The sequence below is a fragment of the Mesoplodon bidens genome, assembly GCF_964165515.1.
Source record: "Mesoplodon bidens genome assembly, chromosome: 3".
NCBI lineage: Eukaryota > Metazoa > Chordata > Mammalia > Artiodactyla > Ziphiidae > Mesoplodon > Mesoplodon bidens.
In genome coordinates this window covers 6,445,109-6,472,228 of record NC_138178.1, presented here as the reverse complement: position 1 = coordinate 6,472,228, position 27,120 = coordinate 6,445,109, and the positions used below count along the sequence as shown (strand labels likewise).

The window sequence follows — 27,120 nt, the reverse complement described above, 5'->3', positions numbered from 1 at the left end:
GAAATTGGGGCAGTGCCGATTTTTATTATAAGCTCTTCTACAGTTTATATTTTTAAATACGTGCATGCATTACTGGAATTTTTTTTAAAAAAGGACACAGTTCTAAAATGCAAAAAAACTTCCTAAAATGTATCTCTGCTTTTTTCCTGCTTGTAAATAATTTGTTCCTCTCAATAAATACAGAAAAGCAGTGACACCACTTTCACTCAGATTACAAACATATGCACCAATCCTTCCAATTCCATCCATAGTATCAAATTGGGGGTTTCCATCCCCATAAATATCTTCTGAATATTGTGAACTTTAACTGTGAAAAGGAAACATAGTGCTTAGAGACTTAAACAACATTCAATAGAGAAAGGAAGCTGAATAAATCATTATACTAACTTCCAGAGAAAGTGATCATGTCATTCCCACTGTTCTAACTTTGGTTCTCCGTTCGCTAAAGCTCAAGTTCACCTCTCTAAACGTAGCCTTGAAGGCCGTTAACGGTCAGGCCCCTGCAGGTGCCTGACTCCCAGTGATTCCCTTTAGTGCCTACGGCTGAGTGTCCCCGTGCCCATCCCCCTTAAGGATCTTCCTGGTCATATCTGATTGTGACAAAAGTTGGGCCAGTGTCCCTCCTTGGAATTTTTTCCAGTTGGAACCAAGAGAAGAAGCTCCTTTCCAATGAGAAGGGATGAGGTGGGGATGAGGCTCCTTCCAGGCGCTGCTTCCTCTGTCCTCCCCCTCCCAGTTCCCATCTTTCCGGCCCACGCCAGGCAGTTCAGGCTGGGATTTGCAACCAAGAATCCTAAACTACAGGACCTAACCTACCCTTCCAGTCTTATCTCCAACCACTCACCTTCCTGAATTCTGTTGGAGACAAGCATATTCCTCATCTTCCCATGAAGAGACCTTCGGTTGTTGGCGCTTTGCACATTTGTGATTTTTTAAAACTCTTTTCTCATTTTTCAAGATCTGGTTCAAATCTTACTTTGTAAAGTTTGCCTTAAATACACTATTTGGGTTCCTTATTACTTTGGGGTCTTTCTAACAATTGTCTCAATTAATTTGTGAATCATATACTACCCTGCATTATCTCTTCAGTTGTTATTCTGAAAGACTGTTTACATTTTTAACTGTTTTCAACTTTTCATGTCTAAAATCTAAGCTCTCAATTTTTTGTATCCCCTTCAAATGCTTTACAAAACAGGAAAATCTAGAATTTATTCAATCATCTTAATTGTATACATGAGTCAGTGCAATTAGTCACTTAGATAATTTGGCTGTTGATTTTCAGAGTTAGTTAATATACTTTAACTTACAACATAAATATTTTACTACAATTGAATACAATTTATATCTCCAGTTCTAGAAACTAACAACTGATACAAAATAAATAGCAACGAAAGGTAGTGTAAAACAGTGGTTAAAGTACTTGGTCTCTTTGCGTAGATAACCTACACTGGATCCTGAATTGGCCTCGTGCTAGCAGTATGACGTTAAACCATTTTCCTAAGTTCTCTAATCCTCCATTTCCTCATTGACAAAATGGGGGAAAAATAATACCTAATTTGTACGGCACACGGTGCCTGGGTGCATAGTACATGCTCAATAAATGGTAGCTGCACCTGCTAGTCTCACCATAAACCATGCTGGTATCTGACGAAATGATCACAATACACCTGGCTAAATAATTTGGGTGAGTGGTAAAACCCTGCACTCAGATAGGAAGACAAGCCAGGTGCAGGCTGTAGAATTAGCCAATGACACAGACATAACTTGAGCATACTGAGACGGGTAAAGATAGAACCTTTTAACTCAGCTCCTGTCACAGCCAGTGGAAGGCATGTCCCAGCATGAAGCAGCACAGCTCCACTCCAGTAAAAGGCTTTCCTTTTACTCAACTAAAATTCTCCTCAAACTTAGCACTGGTAGCAGTTCGCACTACATACAGGCTCCTTTACCTTCTTTGCTAGTATTTAGAAAGTTCTAAAAAGATACATACCAATGAATTAACAGCAGTTACCCGAGAGAAGGAAAATGGGGGTGGGAGTGGTTTAAGAGAATCTTTCTCTCTTTACTCCACAAACTTCTGAATTTGAATCTTCCTTTAGAAAAACAATATCAATGTGTCTATATTGGTGTATATACTCTCTTCCACCACCCCTGCCCCCCAGTCAAAGTTTTGCGTTGCTGTACGGGAACACACAACTCTTCTATCCTCTCTGTTGGGAAAGTATTTACATGATAATAGTGCTTTATTAGTCTAATATCTGAATGTTAGAACATTTTTAACTCGTAGAAAAAAATGCTGAAACAATCATAATATGATCCTCCCAATAGAACAAAACAATAAATATATTTCTTCAGCTATGTTACCTGATCAGGAAAAAATTCTTGAAGAAATGGACCCAATAATATGATTCCTAATCCTTCTGGATCTAATTTATTCTTCATGAGATTTATACTATGGGGAGAGAAAAAAGAAAAACAGTGGATACCAATGGGGAAAAAAAGCTTATTTTTCTTCTTTCATGATTAAATTACTAGTACTGTAACACATTTGACTGCCAAAAATCCTGACAGCTGTTCTTTTTAGACCCTTACTGACAAATACACAGGATGACATCTAATTTGCCAAAACTCGGTTATTTTTAAACCAGAGTAATCTGTTACTATTTAGAATTTAAATTATGATGATGACTTTGGAATATTGTTCCTTATTAGGTAAAGTAACTTAAAAACCCAGGCTTGTAAAAACAGGCTTTTAACCTCCCAAAGGCACATTCTCTTTGCTTCATAGCTATGCCTGAATTTAACTATCAAAAGAGGCATTTAACTTAAAATAAACATTTTTTTTTTTAAGCCCAAAGAGAAAAAGAAACAGCATCAAAAGCAGTGGTACATCAGACATCAGATAATCAAAAACATCTCCGAAAAAGCTTACTTTCAAGAACCAAATGAGGTGGAGGCTTAAAATTCTTAGTGTAAACTGAAGGTTAAAAAAGGTAAGATAATTCTCAAAGAGTAAAGTGTAGGTGTAACGATCAGGTGTAGCCGAGGCTGCTGAAAGGTATTATGCGTGACTAGAAAGAAGGCAGAGAAAAGTGGACTGCAGTTTGAAGAGAGTTTTAAAAATGAAAATGGTCTTTTCAGAAAATTTTCATTCTCCATGTTATCTTTCAAACTATAAGTGTCAGGTTAAATACAACTTCTTATACAGTTGACCCTTGAATAACATGGGTTTGAACTGCACAGGTCCACGTATATGTGGATTTTTTTTCAATAAATACATGTACCATAAATAAATTCTCTTCCTTAATGATTTTCCTAATAACATTTTCTTTTCTTTAGCTTACTTTAAGAATACAGTAATATAATATATATAACATACAAAATATAAGTTAATAGACTGTTTATGTTACTGGTAAGGTTTCCAGTCAACAGTAGGCTATTAGTAGTTAAGTTTTGGGGGAGTCAAAAGTTACACACGCATTTTCATCTGCGCGGGGGTCAGTGCCCCTAACCCCTGTGTTGTTCAAGGGTCAACTGTACAACATGCAAAGGATATGACACTTTAATGGGTCTGAGTAATGCCAGGAGGTTATGACATGAAACAGAGAAAGGCAAGGTCATATTATATTTAATATAATTTATTAGTCCTTGATAATAAGGCCCTGTTAGTTTATGGGCCATCACATATTATAAATGTGACTAGACCAAAGGACCGAATAAATAACTCAGTGCAATCTTTCAGCTACTTCTAGAAAAACAGTTTGACTCTACTGTGCTAACTTTAAAATTCAGGGTGTGTTATGTATTCTGATGAAACAAGGAAAATTAAGTAGATGACATATAGGCATCTACATTAAGAATCTGAAACAAAAAACCAACTTTGCCTTTTTCCTCCTTTCCACCTTAAGAATTGTTAGTAACCAAAATTACCTCAGTTCAATTCCCTTTTGCATATTAGAGCAATGTAAACAAGGTCTCCACTTGGAAATCAGTTAAGAAATATGGTAGTTACTATTATATCATTTATTGGACTAGTTCAACTGTCTCTGAATTTCTCCTCTTTAAGTTGGAATCAACAATTATGTCTACTAAGTAAGGGTAACATCACAGTGCTAGGTACTGACATTGAGACATATTAATTCAGGTGTGATTAGTTTGCAAATGTTTATATGTATTTCATACTTTCAAAGAAAATACACCCTAACTATTTTAAAACAGAACAGGATCAAGTTCTAAAAACTGTGTACCAATATGTTTTATGCTGCTTTTGCTGAATCCTTTCCTTAAATGTGTGTAAGCTAAAGTTTGTTCATTGTCAGATGCATTTTCAGAAGGGGGAAAAAACAAAACAAAACAACAACAACTGTGCAGAAAAAGGAAAACAGTGTAGATCAAATGTGATTTTTAAATCACCTATATTTGATCATTATATATTTGATTACCATATTTGATCAAAAGATCTATCCACTTAACCAGAGAAATATTTTCCCATGGATAATAAAGATCCCAAATTTATGGAAGAAGTTATAGATGTAATAATGTACATTATTAACGAAGACAACGACTGATATTAATGTTAGGCAATACTGAAAATTATATTCTGTAACATACTGGGGCCACTTACAAAGGTTTCAGATCATTTAGAATGTTCAGGGTCTTTAAGACTGAATGTCAGAGGCCTGCTGGTTATTTAAGCAGGATGACTAGCAATATAGACATTCTACGTAACTGTCACTACTTTCGCTGAAGGTACTAAAGACATGCACAAAATTTCAAAATATGGAAGAAGTTTCACAGTGAGAAAAAACATATTTAATATGGAAGAAGGCATTTATATTTTTAGGACCCTTTTATAAAACTAGACCATAAGTGCAGAGTGGAAAAGGAAGCTCATTTTAAGTAAGTCAAGTCTCTGCTATAATACTGATTGGTCTGACTGCTTCCTAAATCGTTGCTTAATATAAAGTGCTATGTTTATATATGCATGAACGCTTAGATTTTTAAAAAAGAGGCAATAATGTGTGTATAATGTTTTACATTTAACAGAATCAGAGTTGGTTAAATAATACTTCGTATGTAGCTTACTATTCAGGGTCTGAAACGAGGTCCAATGCTTTCATCACATCTTCTAGAAGTGAGTCAGGTATGAATCCATTATCTGGAAAAGAATTACAGAAGCAATTTGGATTAAGTTTACTTCAAGAAATGCTATTATTGCTGCTCAGACAGACTCCAGCAAAGAATCACTTAAGAGGGATACAAAGAATTAAGAAACAACATATTAAGTTTATTTTGGGCACATTATTAGGTACTCTCTTAGTTTTCTTGGGCACATAGGCAAAGATTTATTTTCAAGGTTAGTTTCCTAATACAAAAATGAACCACATGACTTCTCCCTGAGAACTCCAAGGAAACCTGAAAGCCAAATTACTTCTTAAACAGACTTACAAATTTAAATGATACAAATTTTTTTCTACTTAAGAATTCTTTAACAGTTATCCAATTAAAATAATTTACCAGTAAATTCTTTTTGTCGCAATGTTATTTTAGCTTCTTGCAAGAACGTTCATGATCCACTGTTATTTAGATCTCTGACAATATACGATCAAGAAAAGATATCTCTTGACTTACATCAACAGACCTGATTTAAATAAAAGCCATAGATTTAATAGCGAAAAAAATTCAAAGTTGGAACGCAGAGTAGAATCAAATGTTGATGCCGAGTAGTTTATGGAAAATATTCCTTTTCTTGGGCTCGATGAGGAAATAGCATTGGTAAATGGCCCGAACTCAGATGATGCAATAGGACGTGACACACACAAAAAGCTTGTAGGGCAGTTTGAAATCACAGTACTTATAAACAAGCGACTTGTTGATTCCCTTAAATGTACAATGCCTGACTTCCTCCACCCCTTTATTCTTTCCTGAAGACTGTCTCAGCTATAAATCAACTTCCAACACAATAACCTTTTCAGGGATTAGGATAATTAAGGAAAAAAAAAAAAAAAAAAAACCTTGTCCTGCAGGACAAGATGCCTGAAAGCCCTGCTTCTATAATCAAACTACAGAACAAAGTGGAGTTGCTCTTTCTGCACACATCGTGTGTACTATCAGCGAGGAAATAAAGTTAAGATTTTTTTTAAAGTCTTTTCTTAAACCTCATAAGCACATGCTTACCCATGTGAAGACAGATTGGCTTTGACTAAGAGGCTAAGAATCATTTAGGATAATTAAAAATTATCCTAAATATAATTTTAGAAAGTGAACATTTAGAATAATTCCAGTTTGTCAAGTTACCAATAATTGAAGGTATAGAGAACAAAAAAACTTGTTTGAAGGCACCTGTGAAAAATATTCAAGCTTTGTAAGCCTAAGTTTGATGAGTCTGAAAGGTAGAAAATTACTCATTTTGCTTAGTTAGGTCACAGCTAAAAGCTTAGCATTTCCAAATGTAAAACAGGCTTTATCTGGCTACTGGCAGTCAGGAACAGGTATCTGGATAGGTTTCTATGTTTATGGGCTATCATGTGTATCCACTTGACAGAAGCAGTGTGTATTACAATATTCCTCTGAAGCTCTGAATGGCAGGCAGCCTTATCTCTTCTTACTGTATGTAACCCGAGACTCAGCTCCCATCCCCAGAAAGGGCTAATGGGCTGTACACAGACACAGACAGCAACTAGGAAAACAACACAATGACCTCCTAACTCAAACATGATTAACCTCAAGCTTAAACATTCTGACACATTTTTAAGGGGCCTAAGAGATTTACAACTTGTAAACACAGACATTCTGGAGTACAGCAATGACCACACCAAGCCAGTGACTCTAGTTTTTGTACATACAGTATTTTATAACTGGAGACTGCAGAATCATTTTTTTCAATACCTCAAAGACTTTTAATACACCCAAGATTAGAAGAGGAGATTTGGAATTAGTTACCTTTTTAAAACACTGATTTTGAAATTACTTTATTCTTTAATAATCATACCTGTCAAGACAAATTCTTTAGAAAAAGCAGCCTTAAGTCTAAGCAGATCGAAACTCACACCATCTAGTATTTAGTCAGCTGGTTCCTCAGAGAATATGGAAACAGAGACACAATGATAAGAAGACCTCAATACCAACAGCAGAGGAAATCTGAGCATACAATTTGTTGATTGCTCAAGCCGACCTAAGAAGCACCAAAGGAAAAAGTAGAACTTGAATGCATCGTAATTTAACCACATGAATATAAAATGGACTGGTACAGGCTTTCAAGCTCAGAAGAATGGGGAGGATGGGCGGGGAGGACAAGGGGGCACTGCCCGCGGCTGTGACGGTACGCGGCTACGGTGTCAATATTCACATACAGTTAAACTGTGTTTAAGACATTTGAAAAGGAGCAAAAAAGCTGTTCGTTTATAAATTTAAAAAAGAGGGTTTTTTTTTTGTTTCTTTAAAACCCAGTAAACAGATGGCAAGAAGCGCCCAGCTCCTAGAGCTCAGGAAGAGGAACTCTGCGCAGAGCAGCGCTGGGTAGGGGGACCCGTTCAGAATGGTGAAGGAGTCAAGCTGGCCTCGAAGGAGAAGGAAGGACCCATCGTGACTCCCGTTTGGAAAGACGGGTTGTCGGGGGGAGCTTGGCAGGCCTCCTAGCAGAGGCACCAGCTGAAGGGAGAGCTGCGGGAGAGAGCCGGTGTCAGGAGGCCACGGCGGGACGAGAAACAGCGTGAGAGGAGATGGGGACCCAGCACTGGGGACCGTAACGTTTTCAAACCCCCGTAGGTGAGAAAGAGTACAGTTTCTTAGGAACAGAGGAGACAATGAAGATCAAGTTGAGGAGAATTTAAATGCTGTTGGTTTTAGTAAAAAACTAACAAATTATTTTAGTTTTACTCAATGTTGTATCATACTTTACCTAGCTATTATTATTGACGATTTAATACCATATCCCTACAATTTAATAGAACTCTTAGTGAAAAAAAGTATGTGGCTTTTGCCCGGAGGCAAGGTTAGGGCATTTTCGTAGTCGCGCTTGCCCTGGTCTCCTGGCTCCTGTCTCCCTGCTGCTTCGCGCCTCTGGCCCCGTAAACGGAGGCCAGGGACACACAGGGATGCCATGACCCGGGGGCCGAGCACCGTGCTTGACACAAGTAGCTGCTCAATAACATTTGTTACATTCAATTATTCAAGCGAATCCTAACTTCAGATTTCAGGCACCATGGTTCAACCAAAAACAGCTCTGTGAATTGTACCTAGGAAGTTTACAAAGAAATGAGTAGCTGCTTTATGGCCTGTCCTGCAGAACCACTTCAATTATGTGATGGAAAGTTGCAAACCAAACCACACACGGTGCACAGGATACAAAACAACTATGGCTGGAGCAGCAGGAAACAGTGATGAGAACGGTACAGCAAGGTGAACGGCAGCGACGGAAGGGACGCTAAGGTAGAGAGAAGACAACGTGATGTAAAAGGAAGGGGAAAGACAGGACTAAACAAAAGGCAACTTCTAGATAACGTCGAAGGATGGGTGTATACTAAACTATCTACAAGTAAAAGTATTCTTAAAGATTCAAAAAATGTACCACACTGAAATCATTCAGACAAAAGATGCTATCAATATATTTCAGCAGCCTAAAAAGAATACAAGGGCTCTTTAAAATCAAAATATATATCCCTTGTCCAAACAGGGTTGATGAAATCTACAACGGGGCAGGGTGAAGAAAGAGAATAAGAGGGAGAGAGAGAGAGAAAACAAAACAAACCCCATTACGGGTGATGCTAAAAATTTCAAATATCATCTGTGTAGAATTCAGTTCTTTGGAGATTACTGAATAAGCTCTATGCTACACAGTTTTGGATTTTTTTCTTTTTTAAATAACAGTATGGTCAACTTATTGAGTACCTGAATAATGATGTAAAGTAGATACAAAGCCTTACATCTGAGGAAACTGAGGTTAAGGAACTTGCCCAACATCACACAGCTGAGTTTACAGAGGTGGGATTTAAATCCAGGTTGTCTGATACCCACTGGAATGCTTTTAGCATTTTAGAAAGCCATTTTCTGATACGTGGAGGCACTCCAAAATTCCTCTCTTGTCCAGTATCTTTGATCACATTGCTCAATTTACCTCTGTCCTTACTCTTTTATTGTTGTTTTTAAAAATTACTATAAAACATGTATCTGAATACAAACCAAATACCCAAACTTTCCCCCACAAAAGAGATGTAAAAAATAAAATGAAACAAAACATAAAAACAAACGCCACCCCCCAACCCAAATCCCCAGGAAACAAAACTATGGACTTCCTCTAAAGCCCACATGTAACACCTTATATAGGGCCAGTACCTGATTCTCTTTAGGATCTGAGCACGCACACTAGTGTTCATTTCCATTTCTAAATTTGGGATTCTTCAGTAAAGGGACCACGTAATTAGAGATAGTATGTCAAGGTCCTGCTTGAAATTAAAATTCTGGAAGTATTACAAAGGAGAAACTAACAGCTAAAAATATATTTTTAAACTTATTTGATATGTATGCTTGGCGTCAAAATAATTATTGAGCTCCTTAGATCCTAAAGACTCTGAAGTAGAGACTAACTACTCAGTGGGAATGACAGTCAATATCATATCCTTATTCCAATAAATTAAAAATAGTTAAAAGTAGACAAAGAGGTTAAAACACAGCTCTTTATGACCTCAGCCTTTTAAAAAGGTACTGGTAGTGGAGAGAGGGGGAAAGACTGCTTGACCTTCTGGAAGAACACCACGAATCTGGTCTCAGTTCTCACAACTAGGCATGCAGCTCTGAAGAAGTGACCTAAACCCTCACAAGGTTGGTTTTTCTTAAGAACAAAATGGTGCTGGTCATCCCTGCTTATCTCCTAGGTTTATGGAAAGGTTTTAATGAGACCATGCAGGTAAACTGCCTTATAAACTGTGATGTTTCATGCAAAGGCCAGCCATCATGATTATTACTATTTTTAGACAGGTCCTCAGTTACTAACGGTCTTTTGAAACCTAAACCTGATTTATAAGTCACCTGTTTAGAACACTGAAAATAACAGTCTCACGGAGGCAATGCTGTAAATGGTGATTAGCCTGCAAGTGCATTTAATTCATAATATGCCTAAAGCAGGCGCTAACAGTGCTGATTACAGGTCTACCTACCTGACAGGCACGTGCAGACACCAGGGGTGGGAGCGAGGGTGAGACGGGGAGAGTGAGACAGACACCGAAGTACCCACGGGTACCAGAGCCTGAATCCTCTTTTCTTTAGCTTCCTTCTAGGTCAGGTTTTCTACAAATATTCTAAAGAGGGGGACAAACGGCAACTGTCACCACACCAGCCTCTGCTAAACGGAAACTGGAACTACCCAGAAACTTGTAAGTACTGTTAATATAGTTTCTGAGAAAGCCAGATCTGTTCAGATCCTGAAACAAAAGTGTGCTATGTTGGGGGAAGGGTGAATCAAATCAGTAAATTAGCTGATTAGTTTGTGACTAAAAATGAAGAATTTTCTATTTTTAATCTTTCAGCTTCCTAGAGTGGACGGTCTATAGCTAAACCATAAACTGATATTCAAATGAGAAAGTGGAGTTTATTTTCTCCGTAAGTCATAGACAGAAAGAGATAGCTTTTCTAAGATGACCGAACAAGTTTTGTTTGCTTCTTAACAATTCAGATTATAGTCCTGCTAAGCTGTCACACATAAAACTATATAGATGAAAACTAATTTATTTAATCAATAATTTTCTCTCTCTAGTAAAAACACAGCAAATTTATTTTCATATGTATTTCTCAGGACTCAATTCTGAAAAATTGCCACTGATCATAAATTATGTTTTAATATCGCCAATAAGATAGTCTAATTTTCCTTGTAATTTAGTAGACAAAATGGAGCCCGCTACCTCGTTAATGATTTTAAAAAACTGAAATTGCAAAAAGCAAACAAATCTACTAATTGTGACTATAAGATACTAAAGCTTAGTTTTAGTATCTTTGTATTCCTGACGGAGTTGTTTCAAACTGGCCTTCTAGATAACATCAGGCTCTTCAAGTCCACGTCTCCTATGGCTGTGAACACTCCTTCTTGCTCTGAAGGCGTTTCTCTATGCCTTTGTTCCTTCACAGTTATTATCTCCTAAGATATTCTGATACTCTCCTTGTACATTTCCTTTCTCAAGAAACTCATTCACTTCCAATTTCAATTTCAGTTCTAAAACTCTCACTAAGGAAACTAATGCAGAGGGATCCCAAAAGGCAGATTACAGAAAAGCCATACGTTTGGTTTGAGAATGGTCTGTAGTGGTTACACTGGGGTAAGAGTATGCTTGATATCTTGGACAATCATTTCAAATCAAAATTAAGCAGCACTATAAAGACCTGACTGGAAACTCCGGAAAGATACCCAGTTTATCCATGCCATCTTACATACTTCATCCTATAATGTATTCCACTCTAGAAGGAATCCTCCTCTCATACAGTAATTACGATCAATATGGGTAGAAACATGTCACCTAACATATCTTGAAACAGAGCAGGCATTTACATGTGTATGCGTATACCACTTCACGACCACTCCCCCCTGGGATATGAGGTATAGAAAAGGCAAACATCTAGAAGCAGGGTGAGAGATGGCAGGGGAAAAAAACCAAATACTTTACATAAATCCTTAAGAGGAGGGTATGCCACAGGAAATCGCCTGACTCATTCTCTGAAATATATTTCTTTAAAATATAAATCCAAGCCTTGACTGTTAATTTCCTTGATCATTCCAATAACCACTTGCCTCTAAGCATCACTTCTCTTTAGTAAATGCTACATAATTATTTTTCTTGTGTCCTGTCTTTCCATTCAAGTCAAACACTTTGCTGGCTATTCCTTGTATATAAATTTCTATCTCCTACCTCGTGTTCATAGGTATCATTTTCTCTTCTTTGTGCTTCCATTTGCCAACATGATCGTACCTCCTCAGGTCTTCATGATAGCTCTCTAGCTAATCTCAGTTCACTGTGATCACATTTCTTTTAATCTTATATTATTTATATCAATCTTATTTCCATTTTAACTTGCTACAGTTTCCAAAAACTGCACTCGATTAAGTTTGATCCTAACTCAAAATATATTAAAAGCATTTAGGAATAGAAATGATTTATTTCCTATCTCTTCCATCAGAGGGTTCATATTGGTAAGAGAATGACTGTATCTGTCACCCTCCATGACATAGTTCAATGTGCTACATATCCCAATGATTCCAGCTGAAGTTGTTAGCTTACTATAAGACGAATTTCATTCAGTGGTGGGAAAATATAAAGAAGTAAATTACTTTTACTTCTAAAGACTTAGAATGAAATGTTATTGGAAGTTTAAAAGATTATTAATTCCAAGAAGAAAGCAACATCTATTTTTCTTAAGTTAGGGAAAAGGCATAGTGGAAGAAGCTAACTGAATGTCAACTCACCAATACCAGCACCAATTAACTTGAGGTGTAGAGAGAGAGGAACTCATATTTATAAAGTACCTACTATGTGTTAAGGACTGGGCAGGTGCCTTCTACAATGCTATTCATTTAATCTTCATAAGGTCTCTCAAGAAACAGGTGGTTATATTATCATCTGATATATAAGAAAACAGATTTATAGACTGAAAAGTAACTAAAGTTATATGGTTACTAAGATTCCTAGAATTTGTATGACTTAAATTTTCAGAGACGGAAGGAATAGGTCTCCAAGAGTTAAAAATTTCAAGACAGAAGAAAGTGTATTTATAAAGACAACTGAGTCCATTCAGGAGTTGATAAGGATTAACCCAGCAACGTAGGTTCCTTCCTGGTAATTTACAATGGAACATAAGGCATGGCTTGGTTTTAAAGTTATACCGGAAAAGTCAGTGAGTTAGCTGTCATAGTTTAGTCATAACAATTATCGAAGTACATAAATGCAAAGATGATTAAAATAACCTAGCTAACAATGACAGAGTTGACATTACAGTGACATATATGTGAGCTTTTAAGACAACCTTTGTTAGTGCAGTAGAGAAGCTAAGCTCAGGATCAAAAGGGAATCCTAAAGATGATTTTTCTTATCCTTCTTCTGTATTTTCTTCTGGCACAGTCAATTACACAGAAATGTTCTGGGGAGTGACGTCAGCAAGATGGAGGGCTAGGAGACCCCAACTCATGCCTCCCACACAAGAAGCCAACAAAAACAATAAACAAACAGCACAAACTGAAGAAAACAGCCCAGGGAAAGTACTGGGCTACAAAGAAGCAGCAAAAAACCCTGCGGAGCTCCAAAATAAATCAAGGATAGCTGCACAGGACGGTACAGGAAGTGTACTACCCGAGTCAAGCCATTACCCAGTCAAGAGCAGCCTGGCACCAGGAGGGACAGCCTCAGAGAAGTGCACCACAGGGGGAAAAGGAGAACCCCTGCAGGCCTCTCCACTGGGGACATGTGCAGCCTTTGCTGCAGTGGTCTCCTACCAACATCGCTCCCAGCTGACGGAGCTGCCCACAATGCTCCCCAGCCCCTGCATCTACTCCCAGAGGCTAGAGCTGTGGCTGGAGGAGAACTGCCCTCACGGACCCCAGTCTCTGCTGTACCCTGCTCTCTGGAATGAGGTGCGCCTCAGCACCTCACCATACACAGGACTGGAGCTCTGGGCCTCATCCATGGTTTCAGGGTAGTGGCTTTGTCCCACCATTACCAGCACAGTGTCTGCTGCCCTGGGCCCCACCTACTGGATACCAGGTTATAGCTCTGACCCATCATCCTCAAGGATGCTACCATGACTGAGCCCTGCCCCCCGCCCCCAGGTTGAGGCTCTGACACATCAGTGCTAAAACCGGGCTGCAATGCCCTGAGCCCCGCTCCTGATGCTCAGCTTTAACAGATCAGCATTGCAGTTGTGCTGCTGCTACTGCCTTGTGACTGCCGCGTGGGGCCAAAGGTGAGACTCCGACCCACCATCCCCAGTCTAGGCTGCTACTGCAGCCTGGGCCCAAGCCACCACCACAGCTTGTCATCCCAGGGCCTGTGCCACTGTCATACACCCCCACACCAGCGAGCCACCATGGGGAGCCCCTGAAACTCAGGTCCCAGGTCCACGGAAGAGCTGTACGTATGTATACCGCAGACATCAGTGCCATACCTGCAGCAAGTGCACCTGTACCTCAGGACTACTGTGGTAGTTCTGTACGCACCGGATCCTAGGACCCTGGCTCTGATACTGTACTGCTCCACAAAGGACCCCGAATGAATAGCCAAAACGATCTTGAGAAAAAAAGAACAAAGCTGGAGGTAGCACACCTCCCGATTTCAAACTATATTACCAAACTATAGTAATCAAAACAGTATGGTATTGACCTAAGAACAGTCACACAGATCAAAGGAACAGAACAGAGAGCCCAGAGATAAACATACACTTAAATGGTCAATTAATTTACAACACAGGAGCTATGATATACAATGGAGAAAGGCCAGTCTCTTCAATAAGTGGTACTGGGCAAACTGGACCACTATCTTACACCATACACAAAATTTGATCTATTTTGAGTTAAGACTTGAATGTAAGACCAGAAACATTACAATTCTTTTATTATGTAGCAAACACAGGTGGTAAGCTCCATGACATCACTCTTGGCAATGATTTTTTGGATTTAACACCAAAAGTGGGGGAGTAGGTGAAATGAGTGAAAGGTGTCAGAGGTACAAGCTTTCAGTTATAAAATAAGTGAGTCATGGGGATGTAAGGTACAGCATGGTGACTATAGTTAATAATACTGTAGTGCTTATTTGAAAGTCTCTAACAGAACAAATCTTAAAAGTTCTCATCACACACATAAAAAATTTGTAATTATGTATGATCAATAGGCCTATTGAGGTGATCATTTTGCAATATATAAAAATATCAAATCATTATGTTGTGCACATGAAAGTAATATAATATTAAACATCAGTTACACCTTAAAAAAATAAAAATCCTGTAGTGGTGGTGTGTAAATCACTTTGAACTCTACCATACAGGCTAAGAGACAATGGTTAAAAATAACTACATCTACAATATTATGTTAATGGATACACAATATAAAGAGATGTATACTGGGACATCAAAATAAATTATGGAGGTCACGTAAATGCCTTGAACTTTCTTATGTAATTGAAGTTAAGTTGTTGTTAGCTTAAAATAGTTATAAGACTAAGATGTGTTACAAAAGCCACATGATAACCAAAGAGCAAAAACCTTTAATAGACAGACAAACCATAAAGAGAAGAGAATCAAAGCATACTACTATAAAAAAATCAAGTCACAAAGAAACCAACAGAAGAAGAAAACTACAGAACTACAAAACAGTTAATTAATTAACAAAGTGGCAATAGTAAGTCCTTACCTATCAACATTTACTCTAAATGTAAATGGTTTTATTTCTCCAATCAAAAGACATAGAGTGGCTGAATGGATAAAAGAACAAAACCCAACTCTATGTGAGTCTATAAAGACTCACTTAAGCTTCAATGACATGGACAGGCTGAAAGTGATGAGACGAAAAAGATATTGCATACAAATGGAAAACAAAAGAGAACTGGGGTAGCCATCCTTATGTCAGATGAAATACCTTCTAATCAAAAACTGTAACAAGAGACAAGGTCATTATGTAATGATAAAGGGTTGACTATATCAGGAGGATATAACAACTATAAACATATATGCACCATATATTGTAGCTCCTAAATGTATTAAATGATTATTAACAAATCTGGAGGGAGAAGAGAGAGCAATGAAATAAAGCAGGGGACTTCAATACCCCACTTTCAACAACAGTTTGATCATGCAGACAGAAAATCAGTAAGGAAATAATGGATGTGAATTACACTTTAGACTGCATGTACCTAACAGACATATACAGAACACTCTATATACCAGAAGCAGAATATGCATTTCTTCTCAAGTGTACATAAAAGATTCTCTAGGATAGATCACATGATAGGGCATAAAACATGTCTTAGCAAATTTAAAAGGACGGAAATCACACCAAGTATTTTTTCCTACCACAATGACAGGAAACTATAAAAAAACCACAAGAAGAAAATACAAAATATATGCAGATTAAACAACATGCTCCTGAACATCCAATGGGTCAAAGAAGAAATCAAAAGGTAAATCAAGAAATATCTTGAAACAAATGAAAACGGAAGCACAATGTATCAGCGCTTAGGGATGCTACAAAAGCAGTTTTAAGAAGGAAGTTTATACAGATAAATGCCTACATTAAGAAACAAAAAAGACCTCAAATAAACCACCTCACGTTACACCTTAAGGAACTAAAAAAAGAAGAAAAACCACAACAGAGATATATGAAATAAAGAACAGAAATATAGAAAAAAAGCAATAAAACTAACAGCTGATTTTCTGACAAGATAAACAAAACAGAAAGAGGAAACATTGTAACTGTTACCACAGAAACACAAAGAGAAGAGACTGCTATGAACAATAACACACCAACAAATTGGACAACTGAGAAGAAATTGATTAATTCCTAGAAACATAAAACCTACTAAAACTGACTAATGAGGACAAAGAAAATCTTAATAGGGCAGTAACAAAAAGGAGACTGACAAGGTAATCCAAAACCTTCCAACAAAGAAAAGTCCAGGAACAGATGGTTTCACTGGTGAATCTATGAAACAACTAAAGAGGAATTAATGGCAATCCTTCTAAAAATCATCCAAAAAATTAAAGATGAGGGGATACTTTCAAATTCACTTTGAGACCAGCATTACTCTGATACCAAAGCCAAATATGGACACTACAAGAAAAGAAAACTGCAGATCATAATCCCTGATGAATACAGATACAAAATATTAGCAAACGGAAGTCAACAGCAGATTAAAAGGACCATACACTATGATCAAGTGGGATTTATTCCAGGGATGCAAGGATGGTTCAACATGTGCAAATCAACAGATCTGATATACCACATTTATAAAAGAAAAAAATTGTATGATCATGTCAGTATGCAGAAAAGGCACTTGATATAATACAAAATCCTTTCATAATAAAAACACTAAAAAAAATGGTACAGAAGGAATGTTCCTCAGTGTAATAAAGGCCATATACAACAAACCTACAGCTAATATCATACTCAATGGTGAAAAGTTAAAATCCTTTCCTATGAGAACAGGAAAAAGACAGGATTGCCCACTTTTGCCATTTCTATTCAGCATATTATTGGAAGTCCTAGCCATAGCAATTCGGCACAAGAAAGAAATAAAAGGCATCCATATTGGAAAGGTAAAAGTAAAATGATCTGTTTGTGGATAACTTGGTCTTATATATAAACCCTAAAGACTCCACTAAAAAACTGTTAGAAAAAATGATTTCAGTTAATTTGGAAGATACAAAATCAACATAGTGTTATCAGTTGCATTTCTATACACCAACAAGAACTATCTGAAAGTGAAATTAAAAAAGCAATTGCATTTACAATAGCATCAAAAACAATGAAACGCTCAGGCACACGTTTAACCAAAGAGGTGTAAGACACTGAAAACTGTAAGACACCGATGAAAGAGATCGAAGAAAACACAAATAAATGGAAGGATACACTGTGCTCATGGATTATATCAAGAATTAACAGTGTTAAAATGTCCACACTACCCAAAGTGATCTACACAGTCAGTGCAATCCTTACCAATATTCCAGTGACATTTTTCACAGAAATAGAAAAGACTATTCTAAAATTTATTTGGAACCGCAAAAGATACTGCACCACCAAAGCCATCTTGAGAAAGAAGAACAAAGCCAGAGGCATCATGTTACCTGATCTCAAGCTATACTGCAAAGCTCTAATAATCAAAAGAATACGCTACTGGCATAAAAACAAGCACATAGCCCAGTGTAACAGAATAGTAAGCCCTGACATAGATTCATGAATATATGGTCAGCTAATTTTTTTTTTTTTTTTTTTTTTTTTTTATGTGGTACACGGGCCTCTCACTGTTGTGGCCTCTCCCATTGTGGAGCACAGGCTCCGGACGTGCAGGCTCAGCAGCCATGGCTCACAGGCCTAGCCACTCTGCGGCACGTGGGATCTTCCCAGACTGGGGCACGAACCCGTGTCCCCTGCATTGGGAGTGCGTAGTCCTAACCACTGTGCCACCAGGGAAGCCCTGGTCAGCTAATTTTTTATCAGAGTGCCACGAACATACAATTGGGAAAGGATAGTCTCTTCAATAAATGGTGTTGGGAAAAATGGATATCCACATGCAAAAGAACGAAACTGGACCCCTATCTTACAGTATTCACAAAAAACAATTTGAAATGGATCAAAGACTTAAGTGTAAGACTTCAAACTGTAAAGCTACTAAAAGAAAATGTAGGGAAAAAGGTCCTTGCCATTGGTCTTGGCAGTGATTTCTTGGATAAGACAGCAAAAAAACAGGCAGCAAAACTAAAATAAACAAGTGGGACTGCATTAAACTAAAGAGCTTCTGCACAGCAAAGGAAATAATAAAATTGCAACCTATAGAGTGGAAGAAAATATTTGCAAGCCATATATCTGATAAAAGGTTAATACACAAAATATATAAAGCAAAATATATAAAGACCTCAAGAGCAAAAACACAAATAATTCAATTAAAAAGTTAGCAATGGACCTGAATAGACATTTTTCTAAAGACATACAAATGGCCAATAGCTATATGAAAAAATGTTCAGTATCAGTAATCATCAGGAAAATGCAAATCAAAATCATAATGAGGTATCACCTCACACCTGTTAGGATGACCTTTATCAAAAAGACAAGAGACCGGACTTCCCTGGTGGTCCAGTGGTTAGGACTACGCACTCCCAATGCAGGGGGCACGGGTTTGATCCCCGGTCAGGGAAGATCCACATGCCGCATGGTATGGCCAAAAAAAAAAAAAAAAGACGAGATTAAATGTTGGTGAGTTTGTGGAGAAAGGGGAAACCTTATGCATTGTTGGTGAAAATATAAAATGGTATCTCTATTAAAGAAAACAGTACAGAGATTCTTCAAACAATTAAAAACAACTTCCATATGATTCAGCAATTCCACTCCTGGGTATATATCTGAAGGTAGTGAAATCAGTAGTTCAAAGAGATATCTGCACAACCACAATCACTGCAATATTATTCACAACTGCCAAGCTATGGAAACAGCCTAAGTGTTTGTCAACGGATAAAGATTACAGTGTGTATGCGTGTGTACACACACACAATGGGATATTATTTAGCCATGACAAAGAGCGAAATCCTACCTTTTGTGACAACATGGATAAACCTTGAGGACATTATGCTAAGTGAAGTAAATCAGACATAGAAAGACAAATACTGTATGGTACCACTTATATGTGGAATCTAGAAAAGCTGCATTTGTAAAAACAGAGTAGAGTGGTGGTTACCAGGGGCTTGAGGTAGGTTAATTGGGGAGATGTTGTTTAAAGGTAGAAACTTGCAACTAGTAGATAAATAAGTTCTGGAGAACAATGGTGATGACAGTCAACAATACTGTATTATAAACTTCAAACTTGTTAACAGGCCAGATCTTAACTGTTTTTACCACAAAAAAGAAGTAATTATGTCATGTGATAGAGATGCTAACATAGTAAAAATCACTTTGCAAATATCAAAGCAACATGCTGTACACCTTCAACTTACAGAATGTTACATGTCAATTATACCTCTCAATTGTTAAAAAAAGAAACATTCTGAAACATTGATCCATTTGAGTAAATAAATAAATAAATGACTTAAGCTCTTTGAAAAGTTATTCAAGAGGTGGTATTTTTTCCTGTTTAAAACCATCAGAGGTCAAGATTCAAGTAATCATAACTTTAGTACCACAAGAAACACAAAACCCTATACCATGTGAGAATATGATGATCACTGAAGTTTCCTATTTTTCTTGGTTCCCATTTTCACCATTTCCTATTTAAAACTGTCAAGAAACGCAAGCTACATTTCTTTCAATCATCTCATAACTCCTTAAAAATAAAATTCAGGGGGCCTCCCTGGTGGCGCAGTGGTTGAGAGTCCGCCTGCCGATGCAGGGGATACGGGTTCGTGCCCCGGTCTGGGATGATCCCATATGCCGCGGAGCGGCTGGGCCCGTGAGCCGTGGCCGCTGGGCCTGCGCGTCCGGAGCCTGTGCTCCGCAACGGGAGAGGCCACAACAGTGAGAGGCCCGCATACCACAAAAAGAAAAAAAAAAATAAAAAAAAATAAAAAAATAAATAAAAAAAAATAAAATTCAGGAAAGTCTCAATATATTTCAAACATATGAAAATATAAAACACAGAGTCCATGTTAATGAAAATTAACATCTTTTACCTTCTGGATCGTAAGTTTGAAACACTCTTCTGGCTTGTTCTGAAGGAGCCTCAGGGGCAACTAAAGCCATATCCTGAAAACATAAAACAGCATGCTATCAATGAGCTACGATATAATGGCATTGAACATAATGACTGATAGTTTTGCCTTATAGTATTGTCCAAGTGACACGGCTAACTGGAAGCAGACTCTAGTTTTCCAATAGTTAAAGATTAAATCCAGAGAGATGGCAGCAAACAATGACGTAGGAATGCGCGTGAACTTTACTACTTGAGGAGGTACGCTGCCTCAATACCTAGGCACAGATCAATAATCAAGGTCTGCATGTTCAGAAGGTTAACGTTTATGAAAGGAAATATCAGAAACGTGGATTTCTGGTTCCCATAAAACTAACTCTCCATCATGACTGGTTTCTTTACAAAGTAAGCAATATTATAATTTACCAAAACTAAGCACAGAATTCACTGTTATCTTGGACTCTTCACAAACCTTTACTCCACATATATCAACCATTGTGAAACTACACTTGACTGACATGAAACTAGAATCTAGGTTCTAATTGTTTTCCTCTGTTCATAAATCTGGTCCAAGCATCTTCCTCTAATTGTGTTCACTCAGACACACCTCATCAGAGAACAAGTTTCCAAACACCCCTTTTTACTATCTTGAATCCTTTTTAGGAAGTGGGTATAAAGGGAACATATCTCAACATGATAAAAGCTATTTATGACAAATCCACGGCCAACATAATACTCAATGGTGAAAAGCTAAAAGCCTTCCTGCATATAAATTAATGAACTTAGAACACTCCCTCAACACCATACACAAAAATAAACTCAAAATGGCTTAAAGACTTTAATATAAGACAGGACACTATAAAACTCCTAGAAGAGAACGTAGGCAAAACATTCTGACATAAACCACAGCAATGTTTTCTTAGGTTAGTCTCCCAAGGCAATAGAAATAAAAGCAAAAATAAACAAATGGGACCTAATCAAACTTATACGCTTTTGCACAGCAAAGGAAACCATAAAGAAAAAAAAAAAAAGACAGCCTACAGAATGGGAGAAAATATTTGCAAGTGTGCAACTGACAAGAGCTCAATTTCCAAAATATATAAACAGCTCATACAACTCAATAACAAAAAAACAAACAACCCACTCAAAAAACGGGCAGAAGGGGCTTCCCTGGTGGCACAGTGGTTGAGAGTCTGCCTGCCGATGCAGGGGACACGGGTTCATGCCCCGGTCCGGGAAGATCCCACATGCCGCGGGGTGGCTGGGCCCGTGAGCCATGGCCGCTGAGCCTGCGCGTCCGGAGCCTGTGCTCCGCAACGGGAGAGGCCACAACAGTGAGAGGCCCGTGTACCGCAAAAAAAAAAAGAAAAAAAAAAAGGGCAGAAGCCCTAAATAGACATTTCTCCGAAGAAGATATACAGATGGCCAATAGGCACATGGAAACATGCTCATTGCTAATTATCAGAGAAATGGATTCAGAACTACAATGAGGTACAACCTCACACAAGTCAGAATGGCCACATCATTAAAATGTCTACAAATAGTAAGTGCTGGAGAGGGTGTGGGGAAAAGGGAACCCGCCTGCACTGTTGGTGGGAATGTAAGTTGGTGCAGCCACTATGGAGAACAGTGTGGAGGTTCCTTAAAAAACTAAAAACAGAACTACCATACGACCCAGCAATCCCACTCCTGGGCATATATCCAGGGAAACCCATGGTTTGAAAGGATACATGCATCCCAACACTCATAGCAGCACTGTTTACAATAGCCAAGACATGGAAGAAACCTAAATGCCCATTCACAGACGAATGGATAAAAAGATGTGGTGTACACACACACACACACACACACACTCACTTACTACTCAGCCATAAAAAAGAATGAAATAATGCCGTTCGCAGTAACATGGATGCACCTAGAGATTATCATACTAAATTAAGCCAGAAAGAGAAAGTCAAATACTGTATGATCTCACTTGTATGTGCAATCTAAAATATGATACAAATGAACTTACTTACAAAACAGAAACAGACTCACAGACACAGAAAACAAACTTATGGTTACCAAAGGGGAAAGGGGGTGTGGGAGGGATAAATTCGGAGTTTCGGATTAGCTGATACAAACAACTATATATAAAACAGATAAACAACATGGTCTTCTGTACAGCATGGAGAACTATATTCAATATCCTGTAATAAACCATAATGGAAAAGAATATGAAAAAGAGTATATATATTTGTATAACTGAATCACTTTGCTGTACACCAGCCTTGTAAATCAAACTATACTTCAATAAAAAAAAAAGAAGTTGTGGGGTATAAAAGTCAAAAAGAATTTAAATTGCTGTTTCTCTGTGGAAATACATTTTTGTAAGAAATGCACTAATTAACTTTTATCCTAATCATCCCACCCTTACCTCAAAGATGAAGGAATAAACTCTAAGAGTCAATTAGAGTAGTTCTTTTTTAAAACTTAATTAATTAATTAATTTATTTATTTATTTTTGGCTGCGTTGGGTCTTCGTTGCTGCATGTGGGCTTTCTCTAGTTGTGGTGAGCTGGGGCTACTCTTCACTGTGGTGCGTGGGCTTCTCTTGTTGGTGGCTTCTCTTGTTGCAGAGCATGGGCTCTAGGTGCGTGCGCTTCAGTAGTTGTGGCACGTGGGCTCGGTAGCTGTGGTACTTGGGCTCGGTAGTTGTGGCTTGCGGGCTCTAGAGTGCAGGCTCAGTAGTTGTGGCGCACGGGCTTAGTTGCTCTGCGGCATGTGGGATCTTCCCAGACCCGGGCTTGAACCCGTGTCACCTGCATTGGCAGGCGGATTCTTAACCACTGTGCCACCAGGGAAGCCCCTAGAGTAGTTCTTACTGGGCCATGCCTGAACACCTCAATAGTATGTTCGGTTCATACAGGAGTAGAAATCAAATGGGTATGGGAATCAAAACAACGGAATATATACAAGCTCCTACACAGTTTTAGTGTGTTAAAATAAATGATAAAATACTTTTTAAAATCTGTTATTTTATAACATAGTAAAATTTGGTAAGGTACAATTATTTCCCTTTTACCATCCTGTGTTAGCAACTTTTAGGGTCTCCTTTGCGTGCATTTTCAACGTTATTTTGTAGATAATACACATGTCAAGGGACATGCTTTCATCTGGTTCAACCTTCAATGCCTTTCTGATTTTATGATCCAGTCCTTTACTGCTGGACACTTGGATTGTGTCTAATCTTCTGTCATAACCAATGCTGCACCAAATAAACTTGAACATGTAATTTCATACATGAACAGTTGTATCTGCAGGACAGAGTTCCAGAGTAGGATTGCTGGGCCAAAGAAATTAAAATTAAAATTCTGGTAGAATACTGCCAGATTCTTGGGTTAACTTTGTTCATTTAACCTATTTTTAACAATATTTCTTAAAGTGCTTTTCTGTGTCCAGTACATCACCAGGACAGTCTTAGCTCTATAATTACCTTTATACCAAGGCTAGGATTGTAGCATCAGCTCTCAGGTTTAGGGAGCAATTACTAGCACAGGGCTATCATTATTATTACTCCTTAGCTTCTTTTACCACTCCCAAACCTTCATTGCAAACATTTCTACATGTATTCCAGAATAAGCTTTAGCCCCCTGAACTATTTCCAACTCTCCTTTCTTTCTTCAATTCTTCCCTTTAGAATGGCTGTTGGAATTTGTGGATGAGTACTACCACTGAAATTCTCATGGAGGAGGAGGTATACAGCTGTAGATGAGATTTTACGCAAGGGGGAACATTTGGAGACACAAGATGAAGATACAGTCATTCTTCCTATTCACAATCTGTTGCATTTCAACCTTTATTACTAGTAAGTGATGAGGCAAAGTTTGAAATGAGTTTTAAAACACCTACCTCAGAATTGCTAAATATTAATTAAAAGTATGATCTAAATAGAAGGAAAGGGAATATTGTTTTTCTTGGTCAAAATAAAACAAACACTCTTTTAGGGGAAGAGGTGGCAAAGAATATGAATGAAGCATCATTTTAATCTTCCTAAGTTTTGGGAAATTACTACCATTTATAAAGTTGGGGGAACAAGGAAGATTCCATTTTTAGCCAGAGAAAAAGGTCTGCATCAAATTCTCCAGCATTAAAGATTTCAGAAAATGCAGGAATGCAAAAAAAAAAAAATTTTTTAACATGAACTACCTGATGCCTCATCTCTAAGTTTCAAGTGCTACAAATAAAAAATATACTATGCTTATGCAGAAAAAAATTAAACTTAATAAAATGTTTACTGCTTATCATCTGCCTCTGGTTATGAACATATAAAAAAATTAGGCTTCAGAAAATGTGTTCTTAGCTCTTGTTTGAATAGGCCTGGCCTGATATAGAAAGATGAGTTGAAGCCTAGGGAAAACTCCTGGCATACTCTGGTTTAACAAGTGTTCATTTAGAGTAAGGGCTGCCACATGTTTTCTGTAATGGGCCAAAAAGTAAATATTTTTGGCTTTGCAGGCCATAAGGTAGCATGATAATACAGTGCATAGGCAGCAAGATGGTACGATAATATAAACAAATGCACATGGCTGTGTTCCAATAAACTACAAAATAGGTGGTAGGGCTTGATTTGGCCTGTGGGCCATAGTTTGCTGACCCATGATTTAGAGGATATATTATATTTTTTCCCCCAATGCTCTAACACTTAGTACACATGCCTTCTTTTGACACATCTGCAGATATAATGACATCTTAATCACCTTACTAGGTTTTACCAAGATGATATTTTGGGTCTCATCTGAGAGAGAGAAAAGAGGGTAGGAAGTTCCAGCTGGCAGGAACGGAATCATGAGAGGCAGAAAGGTGTGAATTAATGCAGCACAAGGGGAATTGAAAGAGCTGAAGAGGACTGAGAACTGTGAGAGGCAAGGAGTAGTTAGGCAGGGAGGTCAGCTTTGACGGGAGAATGAACTGACTCCGAACATGCAGAGTTTGGAGGTGATGCGCATGGCTGTCTTAACGCTCGGCACACTACGATCACCCAGTTGCCCATCGTAGGCTTCTCATGCGCCAGGAGAAAGAGGCCATGGGCCCTAGAGAAGGTCAAGGCTGGAGAGCCTGCCAGGTAAGATATGGAAACAGGTGAACGCAGATTACTTCAAAGACGTCAGAATAGAGTATTTCCAAAAAGGAATTTAGAGAATTTCTTGCTTGAAAGCTTATAAGTGTGAAAGTATCTCAAAACTGTGAGGAAACAACAAAAAACCTCCAGATGTAAACTACCAAAACAGAAAATCCTTTTTTCTTCTCAAAATACAACCCAGTGGTAGTGGTCAGGTTCCACATAATAAAACCATCAACTCTAACTGTCATGACTAATAAAGCAAATTGTGTCTTGAACGATTAAGAAAAAAAAAAATCTTGCTTGCTCCTTTGGTCTCAGTGATATACTAATAGCTAATGTGCTAAACTCCTTAGGAATTAACCATTCTTAATCATATCACGTATTTTAAGATGTGTTTATATAAGAGGGGTGAAAAAAAAGGCCAAAACAAAAACAAAAAAAGATTACAGTAAATTCTAATGAAAACATTCTAAAAGTTTTCAGCTACTAATCAAAACCAGTACAGTCTTCCAAATTGATTATTGCTTGCTTATTTTGAATGTTTACAATGCTTTTTAGATTACTGTAGAAAAAGATCTCTTAGTTAAAGCTTGTTTAAATTTATATAATGTTTAAACGTTTATAGATGAAATCAGGACAAGTTACAAAAACACCTTCTATTCTCATTAAAGCGCTTCATCCTGAACTACTTTTACCTTCCTAATTCGATTTAAAATAACAAATTCCAACACTCACTTTTACCAATTTATTTAACTTAAACACTTCTGAACAAGGCTTCTGGTTTAAGACCTGGAGCAGAATGATCCATGTAGTAATTTTGGTAATATATTAATATTATATATATTTCATATTTGCATAGCAAGTTTGAACAGCAAGTATAGAATTCCATTAATTGAGAAAGAGTCCTTTACAACCTTAAGATATACAACTTGTGTGAGATATAACTGCCAAATTTTTCTCATTGCACATAAAGGAAATGATTTAATTAGAAAGGATAAAGTAAAATAGAACTCTTACATAAAGACTGTGTAGGTGTGAAGAATAATACAAAGAAGAGGATTCTACCCTCAGATTTTCCATTTCCAAGACTTAATATGGCAATGGCTTTTAGATTACATATTTAATATATTTTTCCCATATAACTATCCACACGGCCGTAATGTTTTGATACTGTCAAGCCTATTAGATGAGATAAAGACCTAGTCTATACATTTAATGTCACAATCTAATGGAAGAGAGAAAAATATGTTCCTATGTTTCCACGAATATTATCTTAAAATTACCTTTTCAAATAACATTCAAACATACATTAAGCCCCCACCCTCAAAAAACTGTTGAGTTATAAAGAAGTACAGATTCCAATGATGTAATTCCAAATTATCTAAGTCAGCAAGGATACTTGTAAGCATTTTCTTTTTTTTCATCCCCAGCTGTAGCACTTAAGATTTCACTGTGTACTGCACCTGAAACTCCTTAGGGTACTCCCACTAGCAAGAGATTCTAAACATGAGTCTAATATTTAAATAATATTTTAATGCACTATGCTTTTAAACTCTGATTTATCATCAACATTATTTTTACTTTAAAAGTAGTTCTCTACATTAGTCAAATATAATCAGATGCTTTTATCACAGGAACGTTAGGGCAAACAACCCCTTC

The 27,120-nt window shown here is 37.6% G+C and overlaps 1 protein-coding gene across 1 annotated transcript in view; it reads right to left on the bottom strand.

Annotated features, from left to right (window-relative positions):
- The window catches only part of MINDY3 (MINDY lysine 48 deubiquitinase 3), a 96,202-nt gene that overhangs the window by 4,734 nt on the left and 64,348 nt on the right, over positions 1–27,120 (bottom strand). The window contains exons 11-13 of the mRNA XM_081226759.1: positions 20,341–20,413; positions 5,086–5,158; positions 2,365–2,452 (exon numbers count right to left, since the gene is read on the bottom strand). Of these exons, the coding sequence (XP_081082885.1) occupies positions 2,365–2,452; positions 5,086–5,158; positions 20,341–20,413 (234 nt within the window). The remainder of the gene's footprint in view (positions 1–2,364; positions 2,453–5,085; positions 5,159–20,340; positions 20,414–27,120) is intronic.